Source organism: Epinephelus moara, chromosome 19 (assembly GCF_006386435.1).
Source record: "Epinephelus moara isolate mb chromosome 19, YSFRI_EMoa_1.0, whole genome shotgun sequence".
NCBI lineage: Eukaryota > Metazoa > Chordata > Actinopteri > Perciformes > Serranidae > Epinephelus > Epinephelus moara.
In genome coordinates, this window is record NC_065524.1 from 22010970 (window position 1) to 22038942 (window position 27973).

General features: G+C 42.1%; 2 protein-coding genes across 4 annotated transcripts in view; one reads left to right on the forward strand and one right to left on the reverse strand.

The window, feature by feature from the left end:
- The first annotated feature begins 36 nt into the window (after positions 1-36).
- On the forward strand, positions 37-25227 carry pdzd7a (PDZ domain containing 7a). Of its 2 annotated transcripts, XM_050071093.1 has the most exons (16): positions 37-82; positions 569-1279; positions 1794-1931; positions 2061-2235; positions 2714-2890; positions 4586-4733; positions 7563-7623; positions 8263-8787; positions 11421-11576; positions 12032-12204; positions 14403-14494; positions 14596-14687; positions 14850-14918; positions 17141-17812; positions 19350-19450; positions 23430-25227. In XM_050071093.1, the coding sequence occupies exons 2-16, from the start codon at positions 1087-1089 to the stop codon at positions 23604-23606; spliced, it is 2949 nt and encodes a 982-aa protein (XP_049927050.1). In that variant the 5' UTR covers positions 37-82; positions 569-1086; the 3' UTR covers positions 23607-25227. The 2 variants fall into 2 exon arrangements, with proteins under 2 accessions (XP_049927050.1, XP_049927051.1); XM_050071094.1 differs by lacking the exon at positions 37-82 and having other exon boundaries at positions 155-1279.
- The window catches only part of lzts2a (leucine zipper, putative tumor suppressor 2a), a 53871-nt gene continuing 50785 nt past the window's right edge, over positions 24888-27973 (reverse strand). For both annotated transcript variants that reach the window (XM_050071097.1, XM_050071096.1), the window contains one exon: positions 24888-27965. In XM_050071097.1, the coding sequence (XP_049927054.1) occupies positions 27783-27965 (183 nt within the window). In that variant the 3' untranslated portion in view covers positions 24888-27782. The remainder of the gene's footprint in view (positions 27966-27973) is intronic.

Sequence of the window (27973 nt, forward strand, 5' to 3'; positions counted from 1 at the left end):
GTGGCACTAATACACCGGAGGTGTCCGATAATTGAAGACTGAGCGTCTGTCCAGCTCATCCGGCACAACATGGACACAGCAGGTAACCTCCTAACACTTTGTTTACTTTCCTTTAAACGCAATGTCACGATGTTTTAATAGTTTGGCACTCACTTTGTAACATTTCATGGTTCAAGGTATCATCAGGAGTAAGTTTGGACTGAAGCAAGACGCGTTAAAGTTCACCGACACTGCTCGGAAATATGTCAACAAGTAGTTTAGAAGTTTAGTTTTAGTTAATGTGAATGCAGATGATAATTAACTGTTTAAAGGAGGTCACTTGTTTATGGATACTGTATCTTGGTCGCTGTCCATGGTGCTGAATGATGGGAACACGTGAAGTTCAATGACAGTAGGACTTCTGCTGACACACTGTAAGGAGATAGGATAGGACTTTGTATTTAGTTTTATTCTATTTAAGATCCCAGGCTAAAGGTCAGTACTGTATCAAAATGAGTTTGAGTTTTACTATCCCATCTGGTACTTCTGAGCCCACATTACTCATCCCAGAATATTCTCCACACAACAGATATCCATTTAATTAAACATGACCCGAGGGGAATCACCATGCACCGCTGACTTCTCTGCACACAGGCAGTGGAGATGGATTCAGAGGCTGCAGAGGAAACTTGTGGATTAATTCAGCTTCCTGGACCTACAAAGAAAAGTCTACACTTCAATCATGGAGCTCTACTTTTTGCCATGATTTTTAAATGAGTGTTTTTCATTCATCTTTGTGGAGTTTTTCTTTGTCACATTTTCTCTTTTGGATCTTGGATTCTTTTACAAAGCTTTCTCTATGGTCTGGTTTTAATGAAGATTAGGGATGTTACCCACAGGTTTGTGAATTGCCAGCTCAAGTGGGGACCAGTTCCAGTATATTATCATCCACTCTGGATCATCAGGTGCAAAAAACCACAGCTCCCCACCACACCTGTCCCCCACCTCCGCTCCCTAAATCCCAGGCTGCACCTCTTCCATCCTGACATCAGACCCCAGATATCTTCCTGTCTGGATGACTGAGGGAAGATTTGCCAGACACATAGCATGGCTCACTGCTCTCACTCCTCTGACTGGAGGGAGATGACAAATGGAGGGGGGCACCCCCACTTCATCCATGGAGGCCAGGCGGGGGGTTCCCACAGTACTACGCGATACATGGTGAAGAAGCAGCACCGCCACAGACGCAGGTCATCCTCACCGATGGGCAGGGTCATCCTCATCAATGCACCTGTTGATGGTGAGATCACAGTCCTCTGTAACTATGGTAACGCACACAGTGCCACTGGTAGCAGAAGGACATTCAGTTATTCAGTCCGTCATAAATTCAAGTTTAGATTAGAGTTTAGAGCAAGAAAATGTAGATACTAGAGCTGAAAGGATTAGTTGATTGTTTAATCAGCAACCATTTTGATTTTGTCAATAACTCATTTTATTTTCAGGCAAAAATACCTCCAAAAGTGCAGAAGTTCGGGTTCCTGAAATTTGAATATTTGCTGGTTCTCTTGTTCTGGTGCAGACTGAATATTTTGGGGGTTTGCATCACACAAGCAATTTGAGGACATTATGTGGATCTAGGAACTTGTGATGAACATTTTTCACTATATTTTCTGACATTTCATGGACTAAACAATTCATCATTTAATAGAGATAATAACTGGCAGATTAATTGATAATGAAAATAATAGTTAATTGCAGCCCTAGAGGATACCACACAGGTTTTCTCTGTTTTTGCTTTGTTTTTGTTTTTTCAGGAGGGGATGACAGTGAAGACATTCACACAGTGACAGTAGATAAGAGTCCAGATGGGCGTCTGGGCTTCAGTGTCCGCGGGGGCTCTGAACACGGACTCGGCATATTTGTCAGCAAGGTGGAGGACGACAGCTCTGCAGGTTAGGACAAAGTGTGAGTGTGTGTGTTTGAGTGTGTTTGTCAGTGTGCTTACATCTGGGCATGTGGTCTTCACTTTCCATGTGACATTTACTCCTGTGTATCATACTGAGTTCCACCTGTGTCTGTAGCGCAGGCTGGGCTGACTGTGGGCGATAAGCTGGTGGAGGTGAACGGGGTCAGCCTTGAGAGCATCACCATGAGCAGCGCTGTGAAGGTCCTGACGGGCAACAACAGGCTGCGGATGGTGGTGAGACGGGTGGGCAAGATCCCCGGCATCCGCTACTCCAAGGAGAAGACCACATGGTGAGACCAGACAGCTCAGAGGTGCTGCTCGGTACGGGTTGTGTCAGTGTGAATAAGGCTGCCAAAAATGACATCCTACATCTAATATACCATGAAATATTTATACTTCATAGTTAATTTAACAGCTTTATTTAACAGTAACTGAATATTATGACTGTATAAAGTTTGGTGTACATATTATTATGTAATGTACAGCCTACCACCTTGTTGTTATCCCCACTGACCTTTGCATGGCTCTTGTTTTGTGAAGTCTTGTCACTTGACTGTAGCTCACACTGGTTATCTTTCTTTTGGGATATACTGTATCTTGGTTTCATGTGGCAGCAGTGGATGGATTACCGCTGTGACCTTTATGGCTATTTGATTAACAGATACTGACAGGCCCGAGCGCAGCAGAGAAACAGAAAGCAGTGTATGAGAATGTTTTCATGCGTGTGTGTATTTCACCTTTGGCATATGTGTGTGTGTGTGTGTGTAGGGTGGATCTGATTCACCGGCGGATGGTGGTGGAGGAGAGCGGTCGTACACCGTCAGAGACCAGTTCAGACAGCGCTCTCCGCAGGATCGTGCATCTCTTCACCACATCAGATGACTACTGTCTGGGCTTCAACATCAGAGGAGGCAAAGAGTTCGGACTGGGAATTTATGTTTCTAAGTATGAACCAAGAGTGGCTCGAAACACGTTTGACTACTGCTTGTTTTACACGTGGAGAGGCATCAGACAAGCAAAATTATTCAGGGTGGTGCAGTGTGTGCAGAGCACAACTTTCCCATAGGAATTAAAGATCACATAATCTCATTTGCAGTTATTTTTTCCCTGTTTTGCATTAAATCAAAGAAACCAGGCCTTAAATAGAAAGGCCTTGTGTTGACTTCATCGCCATTACATAAAATGTTGTTAAGAAACTGCTTTGGTGGGCTTTTAGTGAGAAAAAGACACAAAGATCTAGTATATACTAAAGGTAAAATTTTCAACATACTATAAATACAGAGTAGAAAAAGAAACAAAAGTTGTATGAATACAAGTCATGTATAACTGTAGACATCAAATGAGAACGGACAATGAACTGTTTACTGTGGTCATTTGAGTAGTACAAAAGAAAATGGCCATCGTTGTTAGTTGCTGTGGTGAAAACATACGTCAGAGGGGAACGTAAAATGTGTCATACTCACTATTGAGGCCTATTTACCTTACTAAACAGAAAAATACAACCACACACCAATACAAGCTTCTCTCCTTCCCCAAATTGAGACTAACTTTTAACTCATAGTATTTATTTAAACTCGACAGAAACAAAATATAGCTCATCAAAATCAATCGTAATTCAGTTCAATTTTATTTATAAAGCCCAATATCACAAATCACAATTTGCCTCAAAAAGCTTTACAGTAAAAACTATATTACAGGAAAAACTCTCTAAAAACCCTTATATGGTAGAAACCTCAGGAAGAGCAACTGAGGCCAGATCCCTCTTTGAGGATGGACACATGTGCAATAGATGTCGTGTGTACAGGACAGATTAACATAATAAATGTACAGTGATCAATATGACAAAATTTGTCTTGTTAGTCATCTAGTTAGTTATTCCACAGTTCCAACAATCTCCAACTTTGGTTTGGTTGAAATTTATCCTGAATTTACTGAGTTAGATGTAAAAATATGCTGATCTCCACACTGTTTATCCCTGTGGTCTCTGCCTCTGCCTCTCAGCTGTTCACTGAGCAGCGACTCTCACTCATTCTGATGAAGCAGCTATAGTAATGTTACATCATGTTTCAACAAACATGCAGCTAATGGCAAAAACGAAACAGGAAAAAATAGTTATGGTAATACGTTAAAAGTAACAGATTGTTAGGGCGCCCATTAGCTCACCTGGTAAAGGCGGCGCCCCCTGTGCAAAGGCTTTGTCCTTGCTGCAGCAGCTGCGGGTTTGGTTCTAACCTGTGGCCCTTTGCTGCATGTCATTCCTCTTCTCCTTCCCTCTTTCACACTAACAACTGTCCTATCGATTTAAGGCAAAAAAAAGCCCTAAAAAAGTAAGCAAGTAAAGGATTGTTTATTTGAGCATGTTACTACTCCACTGCTTGTTTGGTTGTCCAAAACCTCACCTCAGTGAATTTGCCACTTGCCACAAGTTGGTTTGTTTATATGGACATTTATACAGAAGTCAGCCCACTACAATTGTTGCAATAGCAACAGTACACATAAAAATGGCCGCCCCTCTGAACATCCTGCTACGTTGATATCAATGGGGAACTTCCATTCTACTCTCATTCTGTTTCTATGGGTTTAACCTTAAGCTGTAAGTGCCTACAGTTTACCCACTGCCTTTATGCACTTTCTCTTCAGGTTGGATCCGGGTGGGCTTGCAGAACTGCATGGCATCAAAATGGGCGATCAAATCCTGGCAGCCAACGGGGTCAGCTTTGATGACATCACCCATAGCAATGCAGTCGAGGTCTTGAAGAGCCACACGCATGTCATGTTGACCATCAGGGTGAGAGACAATTTTACAAATAAATTTAAAGCTGCACTAAGTGGTAATTTTTATATTAATAATGGATCAAATTATTATGTGCAGAAAAAGGTCACTTGTAATAATAAGCTGACAGTTCTAGTGCGTCTTAGCCTCTTAAAGCTGATTATTTTAGTTTTACGACCCGCAATGTCTGTGATTTTGTTCACTCTCACTGCTCCCATCATCCCTATTGTCAGCTACAAAACTCCAGAAACCCACTGTGTACTACCTGCCCGACACCAAACAGCAGATAGTTAGTGACTAGCTGGTGACTATAGTGGAGCATTTAGCAGCTAGAGAGTGAAATATTTCCCATAGGTGTTGGTTTAGAACAAAATAGAGCTGAAAGGATAGTAAATATTTTACTTACATTTATCTGGTGGACAGAAACACAACCCCAAATGAATGCTGATGTTGTTCCGTGTCAGCTGGATGTGTAAATAAGAAACAAACATGTTAACTTCATTAAGTGATAATATGTCAGTGTTCTGTGTACAGCTTGTTCCCCTTAAAAGATCAGTCGATGCAGGTTAAAGTCTGATCTCAGAAATGTGTCCCCTAGGTCCTTGACACATCTGTGGTGCAGTGTTCTATGGCAGCTTTAATCATTTGCTCAGGTTTAAACATAACAATTGATTGGACGCTTTAAGTGCTGTGACACAATAATAAATGTTACAGCGTGTTAAACAACACCAGCTCTCCTGAGGAGGGGACAGAATGAGCCTGCAGAGCAGAGCAGACAGCTGGCTCACAGCCCTTGAATTCCTTATGTGTGTCTGTGTACGCACGCATGTGTGTGTGTGTGTGTGTGTGTGTAAGGCCGTGCCACTTAACCCGTGTCATTTTTAGATAAAGGAGTTGTGTGTATGTTTGTGTGTATGAATGGGCACATGTGTGTTGGCGCAGTGTGTCTGAGTGCTCTCTTAGCTCACTAACATTGCTGCATGCTCATTTTACTCCTCTGATCTCAGGTTCCACGTGTGAAAAACAGCCAGGGACGACGTTCATTATTCAAAGGCAGTCAGGGATCAGGTTATAATCAACAGAAAGCTGAAATTTATGTCTTCCTTGTGTCCTGTATTAGACCCATTTGTGGGTCAGGGTCACGCACAGTGGAGCCAGGGTTAATTTACTAAACTTTGTCACACCTGAGCATCCAAGGCTTTGGTGGAAAATTGTAGACGTAACCTTGCTGCACCTGCATGTCTTCTCTTTGACCTTAAGCTGTGTTGATGAGACAGTCCCTTAAAATAGACCTGGGAGGCAATCAGACACTAATACGTATCACAAAAGTGCTTCTTCCTTTAACAAACACTACCTAGAGCAGTGGTTTCCAAACCTTAAGCTCAAGCTTAAAGCTGGAATTGTTTAACTGAGGATTGTTGTATGATAATGTTGACTGTTTATTGAAGGTGGGAATAACCAGAGGCCCCATAATACAATATTATCACAATACTTGAGTCACTGTATTGCAATTTAAAACATTTTGCAATGTACTAAGTATTTCAATAACATGTATTGTGTTTTATTACCTTTTCAACTACATATTATGTCCCCAAAGTAAAACTTTGTCTGTTAGGTTCTTAGGCTGTTTGACTTACTTCAGTCATTTTCATGCAGCAAAATCTATCTAGTGGACTAAAAAAGCAGTTGATTTTAGCATTACAGTCAGGTTGCTCTCGGGCACTGTTCGTACATATACCAATGAAAAGTAATCCATGAATTCATATGTAAATCATGTAATCATGATCTAGTAATTTGTATATAGCCTACGTTATTGGGAAGGCTGCAATCCCGTGACCCATGTGCTGACGGGAGTAAAGACGAAAGTAGAATAAAGAGTGAAATGTAAGTTAGGTTGGGGTGGTGGACAGGTAAAACAAACACAGGACAAGACCAGTGTTTGTGTTCCATGTGAAACCAAGTAAACTTTTAAGGTACATCGTCACCATGGGTGTTTTCCTAAACCTAACCTTCATAACTTCACCTTAAGTACTTTACATTAGGTGTGTAACTTTACCTTAAGTATGATATATTTAGTATGTAATGTGACAGTGCCCCACCATGTTTCTTTTCCTAAACCTAACCTATGTAACTTTACATTAAGTACATTACGTTAAGTATGTAACACTATGTTAAGTATGTAACGTGATGACATCCAACCATGTTTCTTCTCCTCAACAAAACCTACTTAAATTTACTTGCCTTTACCTAACCCCATCCTCAACACTTAAACCTTATGTTAAGTGTGTAACTGTACATTAACTATTTTACTTGAAGCTCTATGCCTGGGGCACTAGATTGTTAGATATTAGATATACTGGGGCGGTTGGTTGGCGGTTGAGTGGGTCGTCCACTTATCAGAAGATAGGCACTTCGATCCCTGGTTCCACCTGCCCGCATGTCAAAGTATCCTTGGGCAAGATACTGAACCCCAATTTGCTTCCGATGATTGTTCCATCGGTGTGTTAGTGCGAGTGAATGATTACTGAATAGCAGGTGGCACCATGGGTATGGTAGCCTCGGCCTCCAGTGTATAAATGTGTGTGTGAATGGGTGAATGTGACATGTAGTGTTAAAGCGCATCAAGTGGTCTGAAGACTAGAAAAGCGCTGTACAAGTGCAGTCAGTTTACTATAACAAGAACTGCTGTATGAAGATACGTTGTTGTTGTATTTGTATTTGAATTTGCAGAATTAATAATTAAAGACATGCTTGACTTCTTTGTATTGACACAATATTGCCCTGCAAAATGTTGTTTATGTTCTCTCTAACTATTAATATTATCATGTTTTTGCTCTTGAACAGGAAGCTGGGAGATACCCTGCATACAAGGAGATGGTGGCAGAATACGGCTGGCTCGACAAACGTACGTTGACTTTTTCAAAATACGACTTTACAAGATAGAGATAGTGTTTTTGGTTCTCATTTCCATTTGCAAAGCCACATGTTGGATTCTACTTGGAAATCTAAAAAAAAAAAAGTGGAACAGTGGCCACATGTAGCCTGCTTATACTAAAACCCTGTCATTCAATTTCTTGACAGGACTCAAATTCCTTGTTTTTCAGTTTGATATGAGTACTTCTGAACACAGCCAGGGATTAATTCAGTGTACTCAAAGGCAGCTCAGTCGTCTGGAACAGAGCACGACCTGACATCTAGGTCAAGATGCAGAGTCATTTTGGAGTTTCATTATAAAAATAAAAAAAAGACAGAAAAAGAATAACTCTGGGTTCATGTTCTGTCTCTCAGAAGTTTAGAGGATTAATAGGACATGAGGGCAGACAGACTTTGATCCAAACAAAGCAGACTGCTGTGAGATATAAGGAAATGAAGCTTCCTGTACAAATCTTATTTAGTGTGTAACCCAGCAGCTTCTGTGTGTGTGTGCGTGTGTGTTGTGCTCCAATATAACAATTGGACAGTTTCATAAGGTATTGCACACACACAATGATATTTTAAACACTAATCCCCATAATTCATTCTAATTATGGATTGTTTTCTACAGTGGCCAACGGGGGTCCCGCACCATCCTCCCAGGGTTCAGACTCCAACTCCTCTGCCTCCTCGTTGTCCTCCAGCACCCCTCTCAGCTCCCTCAGTGGTCTCTCCCAGGTCCTTTTCCCTCCTGTCTTTGGCTCAGAGATGGTAGACGTCGCCATCTCCACAGAGGACCGCTCCCGACGTCCAAGCAGTGCAGAGCGAACTGCTGACACCGCCATACAGACTGACCCCCATCCCCCAAACTTGTTGGACTACCCCTCAACTAATGGGTCTCACCCCAGGCTGGTCACCACAGAAACTAGCCGGACTGTAGGTGCCACAGTGCTGCTGAAGGACACGGTCATACGTGGGAAAGGGGAAGGACCTAGGGAGATGGGAGGAGCCGGGGAAGGAGGGTGGGGGCGCACAAGGACACTGTCATCAGGGAACCAGGAAGTAGAGAAACACTCACCTAAGACGGCGGCACTGATGGCCCTGAGCAGACCACGGAAGCCAATCAGACGTTCCCAGAGCCACATCACTGCTTCAGGTGAGAACTGCAGGCTCAATGGAATTGTAAGGAGCGAGAAACTGAGGCTTTAAGGTTGTTTATAGACACAGGTGTCATATTAAAGCAGCCACAAGGAGATATTATCTTGTTGTGACACAGTCTCAATTTAATACCGGTGGCTCTATATGACCTACGTAAGTAAACAAGACCATCAGTGAGAAGACTGGCTATTTCTATAGAGTTATTCTTAATGCCTGTCCCTGGGGCCTCAACGCAGGCTGGATGAACCTATGTTGTTTTGCAGTATGTAAGCCCGTTCAAAGAAGAAGAATAAAGCAGGAGAAGATTTTTCTTTAGAGAATTTTATTTTTGACATTATATTTTGTGGTGATGGCTGATACTAGGGCAGGATCAACAAAGAGAAAAAGAAAAGAATTGAATGGAAAAAAGAGCTAAAAGGGACGGTTATAGTGCCGAGGGACACAAGTCAACCTTGGTGGGGTAATTCAACAGATGGAGCGGATTGCAGTATATGAAAGGATCCTAAATTGGCCCTCCTCCTCCTCGATAGATAGGCTATGTGAAATGTCTAAGATGTGGTCATACATAAAAATATGAATTTACATTTTTGGCTGAAACAAAATTTACTTGTGCGACCTTCATCATATTAATTTTACTCCGTAACAAACATCACCCCTTTGCAATGCATCGTGCAAACAGCTGTTAAAAAAATTAAACCTTATTAAAAATCAATTGTGCCCAGTAGCTCACCTGGTAGAGCAGGCATCCCATGTACCAAGGCTGTGTCCTTGCTGCAGCAGCCCCAGTTCAATTTTAGCCTGCAGCCCTCCGCTGCATGCCATCCCCCCTCTCCCGACCTTCACACACTCAATCTGTCCTATCAAATAAAAAGGGAAAAAGCCAAAAATTATTTTTTGGGGGAAAAAAGTCTTTCTTTCATTTGCTTCCAATACAATTGCACTACTAGCCAGATCTTTACATTAGGCGTTGTTGCCATAGACTGTATAAGTAATCGACAGAGCCACTGTGGAGTCACCCATTGGGTTGTGAAATTCTGTTTGAAGCTAAGAGTTTGGCATTTTGTCCGTTGTCAACTTGGTTTTTGGAGCCAGACGTGACCATATTTGCACAAGAGTGTGGGGCTGTGGAGGAGCAAGGAGTAGATCTTACTCACAGACTGTAGCAAAGCCTCACAGACAGCCTGTCACTCAAGCGGCACCGCCCCTAAATATGCGTAACTTTAAGCCTTAATAAAATGTGAACAGGTGAGTAACATAAAAATTAACCCCCTGTACAGTTGTCATTGACTGTTAGCTAGAAAGACCCAAACTGCTTTGTGTACTGGGCTGCAAATATGATGGGCTTTGATTCACTTTTAAAGCATCCTGAAGTTACCATTGCAGTTTTTGGCACCTCTGTGTCAGTAGCTCAGAGGTTGCTGCCTGGTACGTGCTCACAGAAACACGGCCACTTTTTTTCCACAGAGGCCGCCAAAATCAACACAATGAGAGTTCCTTGTAGTTACTTTAATTAAAAACATTGGCCTGATATATTGGCTGATGAAAGCTTATCATAGATTTATCAGTATTGTTGTTTTTGTTGGCTGAAAAGGAACATTCACAACACGAAACTTGGAAAAATGTTTGAAGCAGGCAACTGCAGTATCAGTCAGGCTGTACTCTGTTTTGTGATTGTTGATTATAGTGGTAGTATCATCCATCTCACTTGAGAAATCAACCTTTCCAGATTCACGGCACCGTGAGTATTGCAGTCACAACCAGGTTCAGTTCCTTAGCTGATTTTTGTGACAGGACCTGCATTCACTGTGTAATGAGATCTGCTCTGAAATCCTCCAGAGATCTTCCTGCGGCCCATCAGTCAGTTTAATGACCCCTCATCTTTCTATCACTCCAGGAAGTAAACAAGAACATCCAGACTGCACATGGCTGATTTAAGCTCCAGACACAATTTGTCCAAGAGCACAAAGTTCAACGCAGACTCATGATTAATCACCGCCCTTTACTCTCACTTGTTGTACCTCTGTGAGAAATGAATAAGAACAAGCATATGGAGAAATATCTCATCCAAGCCTTGGCGGGGCTGTTGAGTTATTAGCCTTTCCTTTTCAATTTATCCGGCTCATTCATACCTCCAGGACCTGGCGAGGGCTCGGGCCGGAGCTCAGGGCTGATTGGACATTTGTTATGTAAGCTGGAGCACTTTGCTGTAGTGCCTTCAGTAGATAGGGGTGTGTTCAGGTTGGTGTAGCTGCAATTCATCAGAATTACTGTGTTACTTTCCACAGTGGCAGATTTACTGCAGCGAACAGAGGAGCTGACTGGAAGAGAAATGAACAGTCTGTACTCATAGCGGAGAGTGTGTATCACCCACTGTTATTGGCTAACAGTTAAGCATGGAGCAATACAAAGCCTAATGAATTATGTTTTCAATGCCATACACAGAAATACAGAATGTCCTATTCTTGCTATGGTTCAACACCACTTATGGAAGATTTTTGTGTGATGTAGTCGTTTAGTTAAACCCCTTTCATTTCCATAATTTAGCAGGTGTTAAAATAAGTCATGGATAAAATGCATCTGTATTATAAGCTGATTTAGAGAGATTTGTGTCTTCTTTTTTTCCACCTTTAGAAGATAGACGAAAGAAGAAGAGGCAACAGAAGGAGAAGAGCTCAGGAGAGGGTAAAACCAGCCTGCAGCGATCTAAAACCTTTGTCAACCTGTTCTTTAAGAAAGATCGTAAAGGGAAGAGTCGCTCCAAGTCACCGTCTCACCATGCTGACAAAGGTGAGGGCACGGTCACAGGATATCTTCTGTCTTTCCAGGCACATATTCTGCATCCAACACTGCAAAATATAGCCTAAGGTTTTGACTGAATTGCCATTTTGTTTCACTTCAATTATTATATTTGAACAAATCTGAGATATGGGCAGCAATTTAGACATCTGAAACCAGGAAAAATGCTGTTTGAGATTATATTTCTGGCATTGGGAGGTATCAGTCCATCCCAGTAGCCATTCACTCATTTCTGGGAGTTCATAAGTTTACAGCATCAGTGATAAGATGGGAAGCTGGGAGATGATTGCAACAGCCTCAATAGAAAGATTTTGGGAAATTTTGCACGGATATCCCTGGGTTCGTGAGGCTAAATCTTTATTTTGTATGAGTGAAAGTATCTCATGACATCTGCACATGTTTCTGTTTGCATCTTGTTGATTTCAGTTTGAACTTTAATCCCCTAGATAAGGAGCGAGGCCGTCCCTTCCAGCTCTTGACCTCCACAAAAGAATCCCGTGCTGGGGTTAAAGACAGCAGCCCGCTGCCCCGACCAGAGACCCTGCAGCACGTTGAGGACATGGCAAAGAAACTGCTCAGTCAGGATGAGGTGGCTGCTGTGATGAGACACTGTCGGCGGGTAAGTCTCTGATCTGAAATTACCATCTCTAACACCTCAGGGGCACTCTCCTGTGAGTGTGTGTTTTTTTCCACCCACTGAATGAAACCAGCTGGACTACTCTCAGGCTTAAGTGTGCAGTATTGTTCCCTGTGCCGCTGAGTGTCCTTTAGTGATAGACGTGTCTGGCAGCAGCTGTGACAAAAGACGGATTTGGCCTGCCATTTATGATTAGGATCAAATATCAGCCGTCATCTGATCCCCTTGTCTCACTCGGCCCATCTCACACTCATCGGCCAATTTCAGGGGATCAGCTCCTTTGCAACCACTGCAGAAGATATCGAGATACTTACAGCACAGTCTGACTCACCTGTTAATACAGTAATTAAACACCAAGTGTGCAGTGGTGTAATTGGAAAACTGAATATTTAATGTACACGCAGCACATCAGAAAACAGCCAAGCTCCTTATCATTAAATGTGCAGTTATGATTTTAACACCTTTGGTTAAAGGGCAACTCCACCAATTTAGTATTGCACTTCCATAAAGTTGGGGGACGCAGAAGAGTCTGATTTTGAAAAGAATAGTAGACTCAAGTATAGTGAGTGCTACATTTCCCATAATGCACCTGGGTAGTGTCTACCTGGGTCCATTTCCTCCTGTGTACTCCATTCTTTCAAACCTCACACCTTCAGTTTGCAACGCAGGCTTTCTATTAAAAGTCTCAAGCACAAGCACAACTCTGATGACATCACCATGACATCATCAGGTTTTTTTAAAACTCCCTTCAGAGCCAGAGTTAAGTACTACATATGTAAATTTTAAATATAAAGCGCCTTTTGACACAAGAGTTACAAGATACTGTAAAAACATTAAAGAAAAATAATAAAATGGAGAGACAGAAAATAAAAGGCATTAAAACTGCATAGAACAGTTACACATTATTAAACAAAGTGCTTATGAAACAATGCATTTTAACAGCTTATAAAATGTCCAGTGTGTATGATTTAGGGAGATGTAGTGGAATGTAGTAGTGAGGATTGCAGATTTCAACCAGTTAAGACTTCTCTTCCTTTAGAGTTCATTATTCAGAAGGTTTTTGTTTTACCACTGTGTTCACCTATTTTCTATGATAACTTAATGTGTGCACCTTATTTCTAAACCAGATGTTTAGGAGGTTTTTATATTGAGACGAAATATCCACAGAGGTCTTCTCTTCTCTTATACAAATGGACCTGGTGATTTAAATAGTTAAAAACACTGAATAAAGCATTTCTTTAGTTACAAAGCAGTTTTTCCGATGCTGTTTGGCATGTCAGACACGGATCGCTAATGTAGCACCTGCTAATCTGTGCCAACCTTTTTTCTCTGATAACATAAGATCCAGAAGTTCAGAAATTTTATATCAGGGGCTGAATTATCTGCAGAGATCTCCACCCCTCCAAAACCAATGAACCAGGTGATTTAAACTTGTAAAAACACAGAAGAAATCAGTATTAATAACCTGTGTTTTTCCGATGCTGCTCATCGCAGACGGGCTGCTAACTATGGTGGCCGATCTGAAAACATTAATGGCCCTATTTAGAGCAAGTGTTTGGTTTGTCTGATCTGGGCTTATCTAGTAACATGGCAGTGAAACATGTCGATCTCAGTAGACAAGGACCTGCTCTCTATAGATATAAACGGCTCATTCTAAGGTAACAAAAACACAATGTTGATTATACACACAAAAAAAGAATTCTTATTATATAATATTCCATATGTGTCAATACGTCCCACTAAATCCTACACACTGAACCTTAAGAATTTCCACTGACTTTTTTATACCAAAAGAAAGACAGTTTCAAAAAGTGGGAGTTACAACTGCAGCCGAAAGGCCTAAGTAAGTAGACCTCAATGATCCCACTGTAGCAAGGGGACACATAAACTTAGCCTGTGTAGTGCTTTAAAGGTAATAAAGAGAATTTTAAATTAAATTCTCTAATCAATGCATACCCAATGTAGAGTGGCCGTCACTGGTGTAATGTGTTAGCTTAGAGGACTGTTTTCACAAACAGAGTAGTACTCTGTGACTTTGTGACTAGTAAACTGAACTCCATGTGTAAAATTGCTGTGTGTCCTTTTAAAAAGTCAAAAATCTCTTCATATTTACAGCCACACTAGTTGGTTCTTCTTATTCATCTCCTCTAATTTGTGTACCAACCTAATCTTTCCCTCAGTTTTTGTCTGAGAATGTGATTGAGGATTTAGTGCGTCCCCTTTTGGCAATCTTGGACAGGCCGGAGAAAATCCTTCTTCTCAGAGAAATAAGGTGAGATACACAGAGTATATGTACAGTATAATAGTGTTTTAATATGCATACATACTGTGTATGTGTTAATATATATGACTGACTGATCCTATCCTCTGCAGGATGCTGATGCCTTCTTCTGAGCTGGGTCGATTTGACAGCATGGTCATGCCCTTTGAGCTGGAGGCGTATGATATTCTCAAGAGTCGCTCTGGTAACAGGATATACTTGACTTTGCCAATTTATTAAATTCATACGGCTCAACATTAAGTCACAATTTTCTGTTTGCATAAAAGAAACAAAATAGATATAGAAGTTGGGAAATAGCTGATGAGAAATCAGTGATATATATCCTGAGTTTTTTATTTCTTCCTAGTTCGCTCTCCAGCTCTGCGCTCCCCTCGCAGTGGAACCCCTCGACGTCACCTCATCACCCCAATCCCAGGTACATTTGCTTTATCTCTCCCTTCCTCTCACCTTTCTCTTTCTAGCCCTCTTTCTTCTGTCCAGTCGATGTCCTTTCTCTAATCCCAGAGCAACTTGAGATAGACGAGGGGCTTAAACCTCTCACCTTTTGTCTCCTTCCCTTCCTGCTCTTACTTTCCTCCCTTGCTTCACTTCTTTCCTGCCTCATCTCATATCTGTAGTGTCAAACTGAAACACCCGCAGGAATGGACTGTATCCCGTCCCTGGCATTCCACACACACACACACACACACACACATTGCCATGCACAAATTATCTCAGGTTTCCTGTGCCTGTGCTGAAGCAGAGGCTTGTGTTACATCTCTGTGGCCAACAGAAAGGACTGAGACGAGCCCGGTCGGCCGCTGTGACACTTCAACAATACAGAGATGCTTTTATCCTCTTCCTCATTCAAGAGTCATTGAGACACAATCAATACAGTCTTACTTTAGACTGACTGCAGCCATCTCACTTTCTAAAATCACAGGTTAGGGGTCACAAGGTCAACATTATTATTTCAGGTTGACGTTCTGCCTCCATAAACAAGCTGGATATTTTTGCTCTGCAAAGACAGTATAAATATAAGATGACAGCGCCATCTCAAAGAGCTTTCAGAGAGTGCTTATTTTATCCATTTGTCCCAACAGTTTATCCCTATTTTACAGTAAAATTGTGTAGTTTTGTCCTTTTATGCCGCAGTTATCTCCAGAATGTATGCTGTCATTGTCCTTTTTTAACACCAACATTTCTATGTGCAAATATTGAAACAAAATCCAATCTATATTTTGTCATTCAGGCAATGTTGTGTGAAATCGTCACCCACTGTTTGCAGTTTGAATACCCTTCAGATGTGTGCATGAGCAAGCATGTCCTGATGTTTTCTTAGCATCAGTATTCCAAGTGTGAAATCCTTATAGATGAGAACGTTGCTTACTTTTTATTAAGATATGTCCACTTGAGAAAATTAGGCTTTTTGTAATATAAATGTCAAAAATGTTTTGTTATATAAACATTTCAATGCAATGATATGGTTGAGAGTAGCTCAGTACAAATTGCGCATGTTTTATCCTCAGCAGCTCAGGATTTAATTGGCAACTCCACCAATTTTACAAGTATAAATCTGTTTATAGGTCTTGGGTAGTACTGCTGCATATGTGAAAAGAAGTTACATAAAGCCTTTATGCAGAAGGAGCTTCATGAAATCTGATAAACTGACTCAAGTGATGTAACTTAAGTAAGCGTTGGCTGAGGCCAAAGACAATCTGATGGTGTGGCGTTAGAAAGAACTGAGCTTAGCAAACCTCTGTAGCATGCTGCTAATCTCTGTTTGAGGCTAGTGGTTCAAGGCTACATTAGCTACTACAAGCATAACACAAATAAATATGCAACCCAAACTGTTGCATTGCGGGTAATGTAGGCACCAGGTTTTGAGAAGGGAACAAGGCAACATCTGGTTCTGCTGCATCAGTTTTGATCATTTCAGTCAGGAACTCTTCAGTCAAAGGAAAACTTTATCTCCATTTGCAGTATTATATTTGGCGGTATGGCTCTGTTCTGGGGCCTCTCTGCTTTTCTTCATCCCTGTGCAGAAAGACTCTTCCAAGCGCCTATGAGGAAAGCCTTAAGGCAAAGAGAGCACACCTTCCTGCCCTTCCATGCGCCTACATGGAAAGCCTAAGCCAGGGAGAGCAGCAGCAAAGACCCCCCGGGAACAGAACAGAGCAGCATCAATGACAAACAGAAATGACATTAATAAGTCAGACACATCATGAAAAGGAGGAGCTGGGGTGGAGGCGGGTTGCAAAGCGGCTTGCAGAGGCAGCAGCAACAGTAGGCAGGCCAGAGCAGTTTAAACAGGGTGCCCTGAATGAGATTTGCAATCAGCTGCTCCATCAGGTGATTGGCGGTTTAAGATCAGCTGATGTAGCTGGGATGTGAGATGAGTTTGACATCATGTCCTGCCTGAACTAACACTATGCTCGGTTTTTTTAACTGTCTGTCCCGAGTCCAACAAAGATCTAGAAGTGCAATTCTAAATTAGTGATGTGAGCTTTTATCTCATGCTGACTGGCTGCTTTGACTCTGAATAATCTTTGTATCACTGTGTTTTTATGCAGATGTTCCACATTTGGAAGAAACTTCTACTTTTGCTGTTTAAAATGTACCATTAAAGCTGAACTCACTGTTGTTGTTTTTGTCCAGACTACAGGGGTGGGTTCCACCTCCAGCCAGTCCAGGACACGCTGCGGGAGCGTCAGCTGATTGAAGAGTTGGATAGACTACGTTTGTCCAGCCAGCAGTCAGGCCATCTGCCTCCATCCCGTGCCTTCACCCCTCTGTTGGATATACCTGTGGACAACTACACCTCCTCCAGTGTGCGCTCCCGCTCCCTGAGCCCCTCACCCACCCACAGCCTCCTCCTCACAGAATCACCACACAGCACCCAACGTGGGCGCCAACCCCATCGCTCCCCAAACAGAAGAGAGAACGGGGCGTCACGGTATGACGAGGTCTCCTTGTTGTCCGTGTCAGACCGAGGAGAGGTGGCTCCTGAACGAGGGAGGTCGCCTGTGAGGAACGGCCATGGGAGAGCGAGGAGGGAGGCGAGTCCTGACAGTATAGATGGCAGAAGTAGCAGGCAGGAGGGCTACACAGAGGTCAGTGTACGTGTTCCCTCTCAGCGGCGAGGGAGAACCCCTCTGGCTAATGTGTTCGAGCCCCAGAGAGACAAGAGTCCATCCACAGGCAAAAACAGCAGCCAGCAGCTAAATGGATTTTCACAAAATGGTCACGGTGTGAAGAGAAGAGCAACTCTGCCACCTGAGGAGTGTGAAATCAGCACTTTGACCATCTCGAAGGCCAAGCAGTCACTGGGTAAGTTCTGTACACAAACACATGCATTTTGCAGTTTGGTTTAAGTTTAATTAATTTAGGTGTTATTCAACTCGGTCTGTGAATATGTTTATTCAATATGCTTGGAAGTAGAATAAAAACTGCTAAATTACTATTGTGAAACTGTCAGTTTTAATGTTCCCATCCTCCCATATCCATCACATCACCAGTGGAGGTCAGGGTAGAGGACTCCAAACTTTTTATATTGGCGGCCCCGTTGCACCTAACTTTTCCATTAAGGTGTACCACCAGATAATTTAGGTGCAACCACATTTGTGCTTTTTAACATTTCAGTTCAGAGTGTACTGTGCCCAGCCATGCTTTGGCCACACTGCAATCAATGCATGATGTTGGTGGTTTAATCATATCTGAGCCGTGGAAATTGGACAAGCCATTCTTTGTAAAATGCATATATTTTGGCCTTGTTGTATGTTGTAGGCTCAGACTCAGAGTCAGATGAGGCCATCTCTGCTGAAGATGCTGAGTCAGGATTAAGCATCTTGCTGGGGATAGGGGAGACAGGTAGTGGGGAGGTTTCCTCTGTCAATGATGTTGGGTCTGGGCTGGGCCTTTCAGGGCCAGAGACAGGTGTTAAGAAGCATTTTTGATGACAAACAAAAACAAAACAACAACAAATAAATGGTTCACTCTTGAATTTTAGGTTCACTTGAGGAGGAGTACAGGGTGCAGTTTCATACATACACACATGCCTTATTTTTTTCCGTGTCGGGGAAGATTCTCAGTCAGCACGTCAGGTCAAGACTCAGCTGTCCATTTACATATAAAGGAGAAAGGACACTATTTCAAAGACAGGCCATGTCCATGTCTTGGCCAGAGAAGAAAGATGGTTTGAGAGAGGCGCAAAAGAAGCCATCTACGTCAAACTGGAATGACCATTGTTAAACAGCAGAGGTGGCCTACAACACCACTTATCAACAACTCACAGGTGACCTTAACGGCTCTGAAACTAAGGGCTCACATGTGACCTCAACGACTCTGTAAGGGTTCACATCCACACAGGGTTTAAAGCCTGCGACTCCGCACCAGTCCTTCAAAACTGAAGAAGCCTCTTGGATGAGAGGTGAGACATCCTCAAGAAACGCAAATATGTCCAGTTACCTACGATATAGCACTTATGACTTATTTTCCCCCCATCTGCATTCAGTGAAGAAGAATATCAGGGTCAGAGCCAATCAGAGGCAGGGTAGGGGCGGGTTTTCGCAGAATGTGGATGGGTAAAGAAAAATAATGCGACACACAGAGACAGAGCTGCTAAATGTAGGGCAGACCAGTGTAACCAATGAAAATACTAAGTTACTCTCGACAGATTTTTGGTTGCATGTGTGAGTCACGGGGTATCACTTCATACTAAACTGAAAGGAAGAGTTAAATGCTTCAGTGATAACTGAACAAGACCGAAGAGAGTTTCAACAATATTAGACTACTTAGAGTACAAGAATCTGGCACTGTCGAGCAATCCCTTGGTTTATTAATTTATAATTTCCCTGTGTGTTTACAGGTATTAGTATCTCTGGAGGTATGGAGTCCAGAGTTCAGCCCATGATAAAGATAGAGAAAATCTTTCCAGGAGGAGCTGCATCTACGAATGAGGCTCTGAAGGTGAGCAGTTATGGAAGAAACACCTCAATATGTTACAAAAATGGGTATTGATTTAATGACAACAGGTAAAAGAAAAAGAAAAAAATAATGATTATGATCCTGAGCCTTGAGAAAAAGTGGTAAACACATCAACAACAACTATGTCTTTTCACCCTAAATAATGAAACTGTTATTTGTTTATAACACCCTGATTGTAAAGCTCATCAGTTTTCCGTCCTGGTTGGAGTATTTTGAAAGAACCTGTCAGACCTCTGCTCTGTGGTTATGAGTTGTTGCCATAAGTAAGCATGTCTATGACGGAGAGCTTGAGGGTGTGCAATGAGGAGTGGAGACGAGAAGAGTGGAGAGCCGTCTCAAGTAGCCCATCACCTCCATTATTGATGAGCCACACAGGTGCCGGTCCGCTAATGTATTGGTAATATATTGCCTGCACAGTAACTTAACGTTGTACGTGATCTTGGCCTGGTTTCACTTAAACACACATGATACACACACTCATTCAATACAGTTAACCACAGGCTAATTCCTGACCAGAGTCAAAGATAGAAGTTTGTTTCCAACAGCTAGATATCCATACTCAGGTGTAATGCCTGATTAGAGTACAACATAGGGGGGGGATCCAGTATCTGCTCAGCCTTTCAAATTCAAAGTACTTCCTTCTTACAGTCTCTCTAGTCACACATTTGGCTGCACAAAGAGTCACACAATACACAGACACATGCTACATTATGCAACCAATCTGGAACAAAAAGAACCTAAAGAAAGAGAAGATAAAAATGGAGAGAATGGAAAAAGTGACTGTAACAAAGCAACAAAGTGGCAAGAATGGCCAAAAACAGACCAAGCAGTCTCGAAGCATGGCTTGCTGCAATAATTACATTTTTTCTGTTGCTGGGAAGCATCGTCATGTGTTTCATGTGGGAAGAAATTCCTTGTAACATAGGTCAACATGTCACAGAAGACACAGGACTCTGTTTACTGATTGGCTGCGGGTATTCTCTGACCACAACTCACCATAAACAGTTAATAATGATACATTTATAGGTGCCTTTCAAGACAGAGAAAATAACAGCACATTAACAAATACATATTCAGCAAAACAAGTTTACAGTGAATAAAATTCTGTGTAAAGAGTGTATGTGTGTGGCTAGACGGACGGGAGTCATATTGAATAGGCGTTTTGAAAGAGATTAGTTTTGAGGTGGTATTTGAGGGTGGAGAGAGCTGATGCTACGGATGTCCGGTGGGAGGGAGTTCCAGAGGCTGGTGGGACAGTGAGGTGGATGGAAGAGGAAGACCTGAGAGTGTGGGTGGGGGTGTGGCTGTGCAAGAGTTCGGAGAGGTGCAGAGGAGCTAGGATGTGGATGGCGGTATTTAACTGGGAGCCAGTGAAGCTGCTGAAGGACAGGAGTGATGTGACTGATGGAGTTAAAGTATCTCCATTTTTTAGTTTTGCCATAGTCTGTATCAAAATAATTGACTCCCAGCTTGACGTCACGCATTGGATTGTGGATTCTTGCTGTGTGGTTGTCCCCATCTTGGATTTTTGGAGCCAGAAGTGACCATATTTGGATGAGAGGGTGGAGCTGTTGAGGAGTGAGGGGTGGCTCTGACTCATAGTCTGTGGTGACACCTCTCAGATAGCCGGTCACTCAAAGCATCCACTGAATAATGAGTATTTTTAAGCCTTGATAAAATGTAAACAGGTGAGTTATATAAAAAATTTACCCCCTTACAGATGTCATGAATGTTAAAAATTAGCTTAAGAGACCAACACCATGTTTGTTCTAGGCTGTAAACATGTTTCTATCTGCTGTGAAGTTTGGCATTTTAACATGGGGTCAATGGGGAATTAATTCAGTTTTGGAGCCAGCCTCAAGTGGCCATTTGAGGAACTACAGTTTTTGGCATTTCGTGTTTTTCAGCCCTGGAGGTTGCTGCTTGGGCTGTACTTCCAGCTGAATGCTAACATTAGCATCATCTCCAAAGTTGTTACAATTCATACTCATGGGAACTTGAATGTCTGCGCTAAAAATTCATGGCAATCCATTTAAAAGTTTTGAGACATTGTACCAAAAAACACAAATATCAACCTCATAGTGACGCTACAGGAAAAATCAGGGAATCACCAAAGTCAGTATGATTTATCCTCTGAAAACCATCAATGACTGAACCAGAGTTCCTGGTAATGCAGGTTATAGGTGTAGAGAAATTTCAGTCTGAACCAAAGTGGTGACAGATCAACAACACACTGCCAGCACACCTAAAAACAGAGAAGTTGTTGCTTAGCAGCCTCACACACAGATATATATATGGCTACTTGCCAGCACCCTGCCGCTATCTGTTGTCTCCACCTCACACACCTCACCACGAGGCTTGTCAGCTCACCAGTATCAGCTCCTTTGCTCAGTGCAATCTCCCCCCCGCTCTGCAGAGGGAAGTGAGAGCAGGGCGGCTCAGTGTTAACATGCATCCTGTCTCCTTAGAGCCACATGACAACAAACAATCAGTGAAGAATGCTGTTTTGTTTGTGTATGTGTGTGGTCATTTGCACACATACTTTCCTGTCCATTAGACTCTGCCACCTGCTTTTATCAGCGGAAACCTGGACAGGAGTGTGTCATGTGCCTGTTTTTAAATGGCTGTGTAAGAGGAGGTCGTAAATAGTGAAACATGTGACAGCTGAATAGACCCGCCTCTTTGATGTGTTAGACTTGTGTGTTTACCCACATCATGAAAAATATGATTTTCTTTGAAGCTTGCTTTCAGTGTATGTTTTCAGGGACGGATATTTGAACCTGAGCAAAGGTTTGGCTTTATACCATTAGAGATAAATGAGTGATGATTTATTTGTGTGCATGGATATGTCTGCTTATCTAGACTTCACTTATGATATATAAGGCACAGAGCCAGTACTTGTCCTTTCCTTAGCTAAATACTCTACTTGAATTTATTTGTAATGGGCTGGTAAACCACATTATGAGCGTCCCACTGTTCCTTCCATGCAAGCTGTAGTCATTTTTACTGGCTGATGTTATTTTTGGGTCGTGACGTGTATTGGCTAGAAAAGAGGAAACCTCATAAATGTGCTCCATAAATGGCCGTAAAGAGGATGGGGGCAGATTAGGTTGCGATCTATTTAATTCAAATAAATTACTTTTCAAAAATGAAAAAAAGCACTTTTAATCCCCTCTTTGGTTAAATGTATCTAAATCTTTTGATACTGTTCTCACGGAAGGCTTTAAGGTTATTGGTGAGCACCAGACTCACTGATGAGCTGTAAGAAAACCTCCTCCTATACTATCCAAATATGTTTGACCCATAATAGATCAAGTGCAGAAGGGCAGAATGAAGGGAAAACAAATCTCTTTGTGTCTAATCACTGGAAAGGAAAAGGGAAAGGAGAAAAAGACATGATTGGTGGAGATGCAACAATGGCCATCGGCCTTGCGTGTTTGTGCTGTGTTGCTAACCTTCACTGAGGTTGAGCACATGAGGCAGGTGCATCCTCATCAAAGGCTGATGACATCAGGGGAAGTTCCTCTCCTCAGGCCTGCACAGTTTTGCCACATTTTGCTCGCATCCTGCAGGAAACAATGAGAGAACAGTCCCAACTGTGTGTGTGTGGTGTGTGTGTGTGGTTGTCTCAGTGTATGTTCTCTTTTCCACAACCTTGTGCTGAAGGGTAAACTTTATATGTGCACTAGTGACGGCCTTCAGTGTGAATATATTAAACTAACGGGAGAGCCCCAATTCTCTCTGGCATAAATCAGGTTCCCGCCAAGGGACACAATCACTGCAGATTTATGGAAAGTGTCCATTAGAGACAGATCGCTACAGAAAAGAGATATAGAGGGGGAGGAAAACATACAGAGATATATGTAATCATAAAATATGAATAATAATTAATCTTTCTCTTATTCTGTGTTTACAGAGAGTTTTGCATGTTAAACTTTTCACCCTGTGGTTGTATTTGCAGGCAGGGTATGAGCTTTTGTCTGTGGACGGTGAGAGTCTGCAGGGAGTGACTCATCAGCATGCGGTGGACGTTATTCGCAGAGCGTTCAGCAACAAGGCCAAAGACCCGATGGTTTTCGTGGTCAAGGTCCCCAAGGTCCTTACCACCCCCACAGGCCCCAGGAGACCTGCAGACTAACCTTTGTGTGCCTCACAGTCAGACTGCAGTCCAGGCATGAAGGACAACAAAACCTGCAGCTCCTGAGGGAGTGAATAAACTACAGGATTCACTCCAGAAGAGGAGAGATGGGACGGGTAGATCTCCAGTCATAGTGGAGAGGCATTTGTCCTATGTAAGGCAGAGTTATGACATGTCAAAGAGAAAGGTGAACATGTTGAAGCTGGTTTTAAAGACTGATGCAGTAGCTTATTTGGCAGGATAGACTGTTATAGATCACTTTTGCTACAATGACATGAAGTACGTTGCAACTGTACGACTTTTATAACATTCTTAGTGTTTTTAGCGAACATTTTACTACATGCATTCATTGCACATAAACTGGACAAAAAGTAAGTAGTATTTTATGATAAGATCATGCGGTTCATGAACTCCTCTTTGTTTAAAATTGTGCCGCTGTTCGACACGTGGCAACCTTGCCGCGACCTCTGAGCACCATCTCATTGGGGAGCCACTGGTCTGCACTTTTCAGTTGGAGCATCTCAGTCCTGCAGCCCCACAGGCCTGCCAGAGGGAGATTACCCCAGCCTGCGTTATGAGATTTATAGATTTATACCCAGATTAAACCCCTGTATTATGTCAAAACTGATAGTTTGGGTTTAGTGGATGTCTGGGGGGATTATTACAAATTGCTGCTCAGTATTTTTGTGCTGTATTTTTCTGGCAGAAGTGCTTGTGCTCTGTAGCAATCCGCCACTTTAGAGGCTTAATTACACCACGCTGTGGACTGAGCTTATGCAGACATGTGGAGGAGTTGGAAAAACATGTCAATGAGAAATGCAGGACATGAAGGCCAGTGGCACAGTTTAAATCAAAGTAGGGTAGAGGAGATGTGGGCAGCAAGGTAACTGGAATATAGTGTGTGCATAGTGCCTTACTTCTGCAGATGGCCAGTGGGGAAAAACATTGACAAATGTTACACAAATAAGAGCTAGAAAAGCTGAAAGTGAAATGTTTCAATTCAGACAAGAAATTAAATTCAAAGATCAAACTGAGTGTGTCTTTGAGTTATTACAGAGCGCATCAGGTATTTGACTTCACAGCAGCTAATGTTCATTATCTCCACCAGGTGGAGGGGATCAGGCGTTTGGACAAATGTGTGTGAGTGTGTGTATCTTTGTGTCTGTTTACAGCTAATCTCGCATACTACTGGACCAATCTGCCTATCATTTTAGGAACATTTGTGACTCTCGCAATTGATGTGTCTCCGTTAAAAAAAGCAGTCAAATCAACAGCAACTTTAAGGTGTGACAACTTGTTCTTTAATTAAAAACACAGTCATTTGTACAAGAAATGTACACATAAAAATATACATGGACAACTACATACTTTATGAATTACTGATGACACAACTTAAGTAAACATAAAAAAATGCACACAAAAGGATGAGAAGAATGCCACAAAAAAGAAAATGTGTTACGTTGCTTTGGTCTAGTCACAGTGGCTACATTTGAAATAGATATTTTGTCTAAATAAAAGACAATGTCACTCTGTTATACTATATAGTGTTTTACATATTTACACAGAAAACGGTTATGCAACACTGAGGAGAACTGAGATGTGTGGGGGGAAAAAAACAGAAGTCCAGGATGCGCACAGTCCTTTTCAGTTTTGTTTGCATCACCTGTGGTTGTTGTTAATGTTAATCTGTTAATCTGTACCTGTGCTGCACCTGTGGTGAGTGAGTTAACAGTCTACGTCTGGTTGACAAATTAAATATGGTTGGACGAACCCAACATGATCCATTCAGTCACTTCCCATGGCTTTTTGTTCACAAGTTAGCAGACCTTTAATATTCTACAAAATCTCTCAAACCACAGTGAATGTGGTAATGTCATGCAAAATATAGACCAATCAAATACACTGATCAAATTCTCTGAAAGGGGTTCGATTGAATTTCCAAGTATAGGAAACGTAACACTTTCTCGGTTTGCTTCAGCTCTGACCTCAACTAAACGAAGAAGTCACTGAAAAATGGCCCCTCTCATGCTTTTAAAAACTAACAACGTGCACGAAACCTGACGACGAAGACATGAATCGGTGTGATATTATGATACTGATGATCAAATGAAAGATCAATCAAGATGGAGAGACAACAGGTCAAAACAGAGCCTAAAATAAAAGCTCCCGACTGTGTTTATCAGCTGCAAAGTTTGGTCATTAGAGTGTATGTTTGTGTCACACAGATTATATAATGTAAACATATTTTCATGCATTACAGTATTAGGTGCACTCTTTCTATGCTGCCGCCTCCATTTATAACTGATCCATCATTTGAAATACTGGTATGTGATATTTATATATATAGATGTCTTTATACTTTGTATATTAAACCCACACTTATATCAGTACTACAACAAAATATCTTCAGGTGCTATATATAAAAAAATATACAACATCTCCTCCATTATATAGATTTCCATTTAACTATTATTCCTTGATATAGACTCTTTGTAAAATAAAAGTTCTCAGTCCATTACTTTTCTCCTGTGAAACCCGCCATGCTCAGTGTTACACACAGCCCTGCATATACTGTGAGAAAACAGCTTCAAATGTTAACATGCTCCTCCCCGCTTAATATTCTGGGCTCTGACAGCCGACCCGCCTTGAGGACATTCAGCATTGGAGCTACTGCATCTGCAAATTCTCATCTCACCGCTACCTTCACCAGCTTCTTCTGAAATCTGATATAACAAAGACATGCAGACATGCCAGTCTTGCTACCTGTATAGCAGTCAGTGAAGATTATAGTCTAGGGGAGACTGGGAAGACTTTAAAAGTGTTACTTGGCTATGGGCTGCCAAAAGCTAAATAAAGAGCACTAATGGGAATGAGGGAGAATAAACGGAAAGTCTGAATAAGCATGCCTTAAATCTCTCAGTGACGTCACGACCAAACTGAAAGAATATGCTCCATTTTTAGTTTCCTGATACCGACTGCCGCCTGTTATAAAAATAGTTGAGTAAGAAGCAGAGATGGAAAGAGAGAGAGAGAGAGAGCAGACATGGAGACAAAGGCAGAAATAGAAAGAGGGAGAGGAGAATCAGCAGCATCCTGGTGATACCTCCTGTGCTACAGTCTGCTTCCTACTGCTACATAACTGTGAAATGTAAATGTTTATGTCAGAGCTTGCTGCGTTGTCTGAATGAGTTGACACATAGGTCAAATGCAGCAACATGAGTGTGAGCAGCGTCCTTTAAACGTGTGGTTTTGGTGTCCTCAGACAAGGATGTCCACATGAGGATGTCCAAATTGGTCTGTTGAAGTTTCATGAAAAGCTTCACAAGAATGACGGTTGTATCCTGAACAAAAGAGCGCAGTGGTGCAACATGAAACCATATTTCCCTTGGTGAGCAGATTCTTTCATTGCCGGTGATGACCTTTTATACTGCATTTGTCTGGAGTGATAACAGTCACTTTACATTCTTTTTCAAATCTGCTGAGGAGCACAGAAATAAAAATATTCTTATCCTTTTATCATTTGTGAAATGCAACGAACTGCTGATCCTCTGAACACCATAAAATACAAATAGCAGATGTTGTAATATTTGGTGATTTTTTCCCTTCAGCAGTTACTTGGAGGACTGGTGCAGCTGTTGTTTGGACGGGTGATGAGATCATCATTAATGGGACTGCTGTCATGATGCATCACTACATGCATGCTGGTGGCCGGGGGTTTAACCTTGTGTGCTACCGAGAAAGGTGTGACTGCACTTTGACCAGACCGCTGTGCCTGTCGCAACATTTTTTGCTTGAAGTTCCCGACGATTTTCGATACCCTGATTTGAACGTGGTTTGAGATAAAAACACTTTCTTCGCTGCTTTTGCTCCCACAGAAGGAAAGAAGTCTTTGTGCTGGCTTTGTAGTGGAATAAAACCCATTAAAAGTGCCGGAGGAAACACTTTTAGTACTTGTCTGTTAGCAGGAAGTTAGGATGCACCTTTGGGAGATCTCCCTTTTTTTGACAGTGACGAGTGGTTGAGTGCTCGCTCAGTGGTCCAGGTAAAGCCATGTTGAGGATAGTGCAGTATTTGGCCCGGAGTTCAATGTTTGGTTTACATCCTCAGAGTCTTTTGGGAGTTGTGTTTCCATGTTTCTGTGCACATATTATTGGAAGTGTGTGTATGTGTGTGTGTTTAGATCTCGGTGGCGGTGATTTCCTCAAAGTGGATGTCGTTGCTGCCACTGTGAACCTCATAGTCCTCCATGTCCCTGTTCTCCAGCTCCAGACTCAGCTCCCTCATCACTCGTTCAAGGTCCCGGTTTCGACGGTACATCTGGATGTAGTTCTGCTGCAGCTGCTTTTGGTAGCGGATTACCTGGGTGG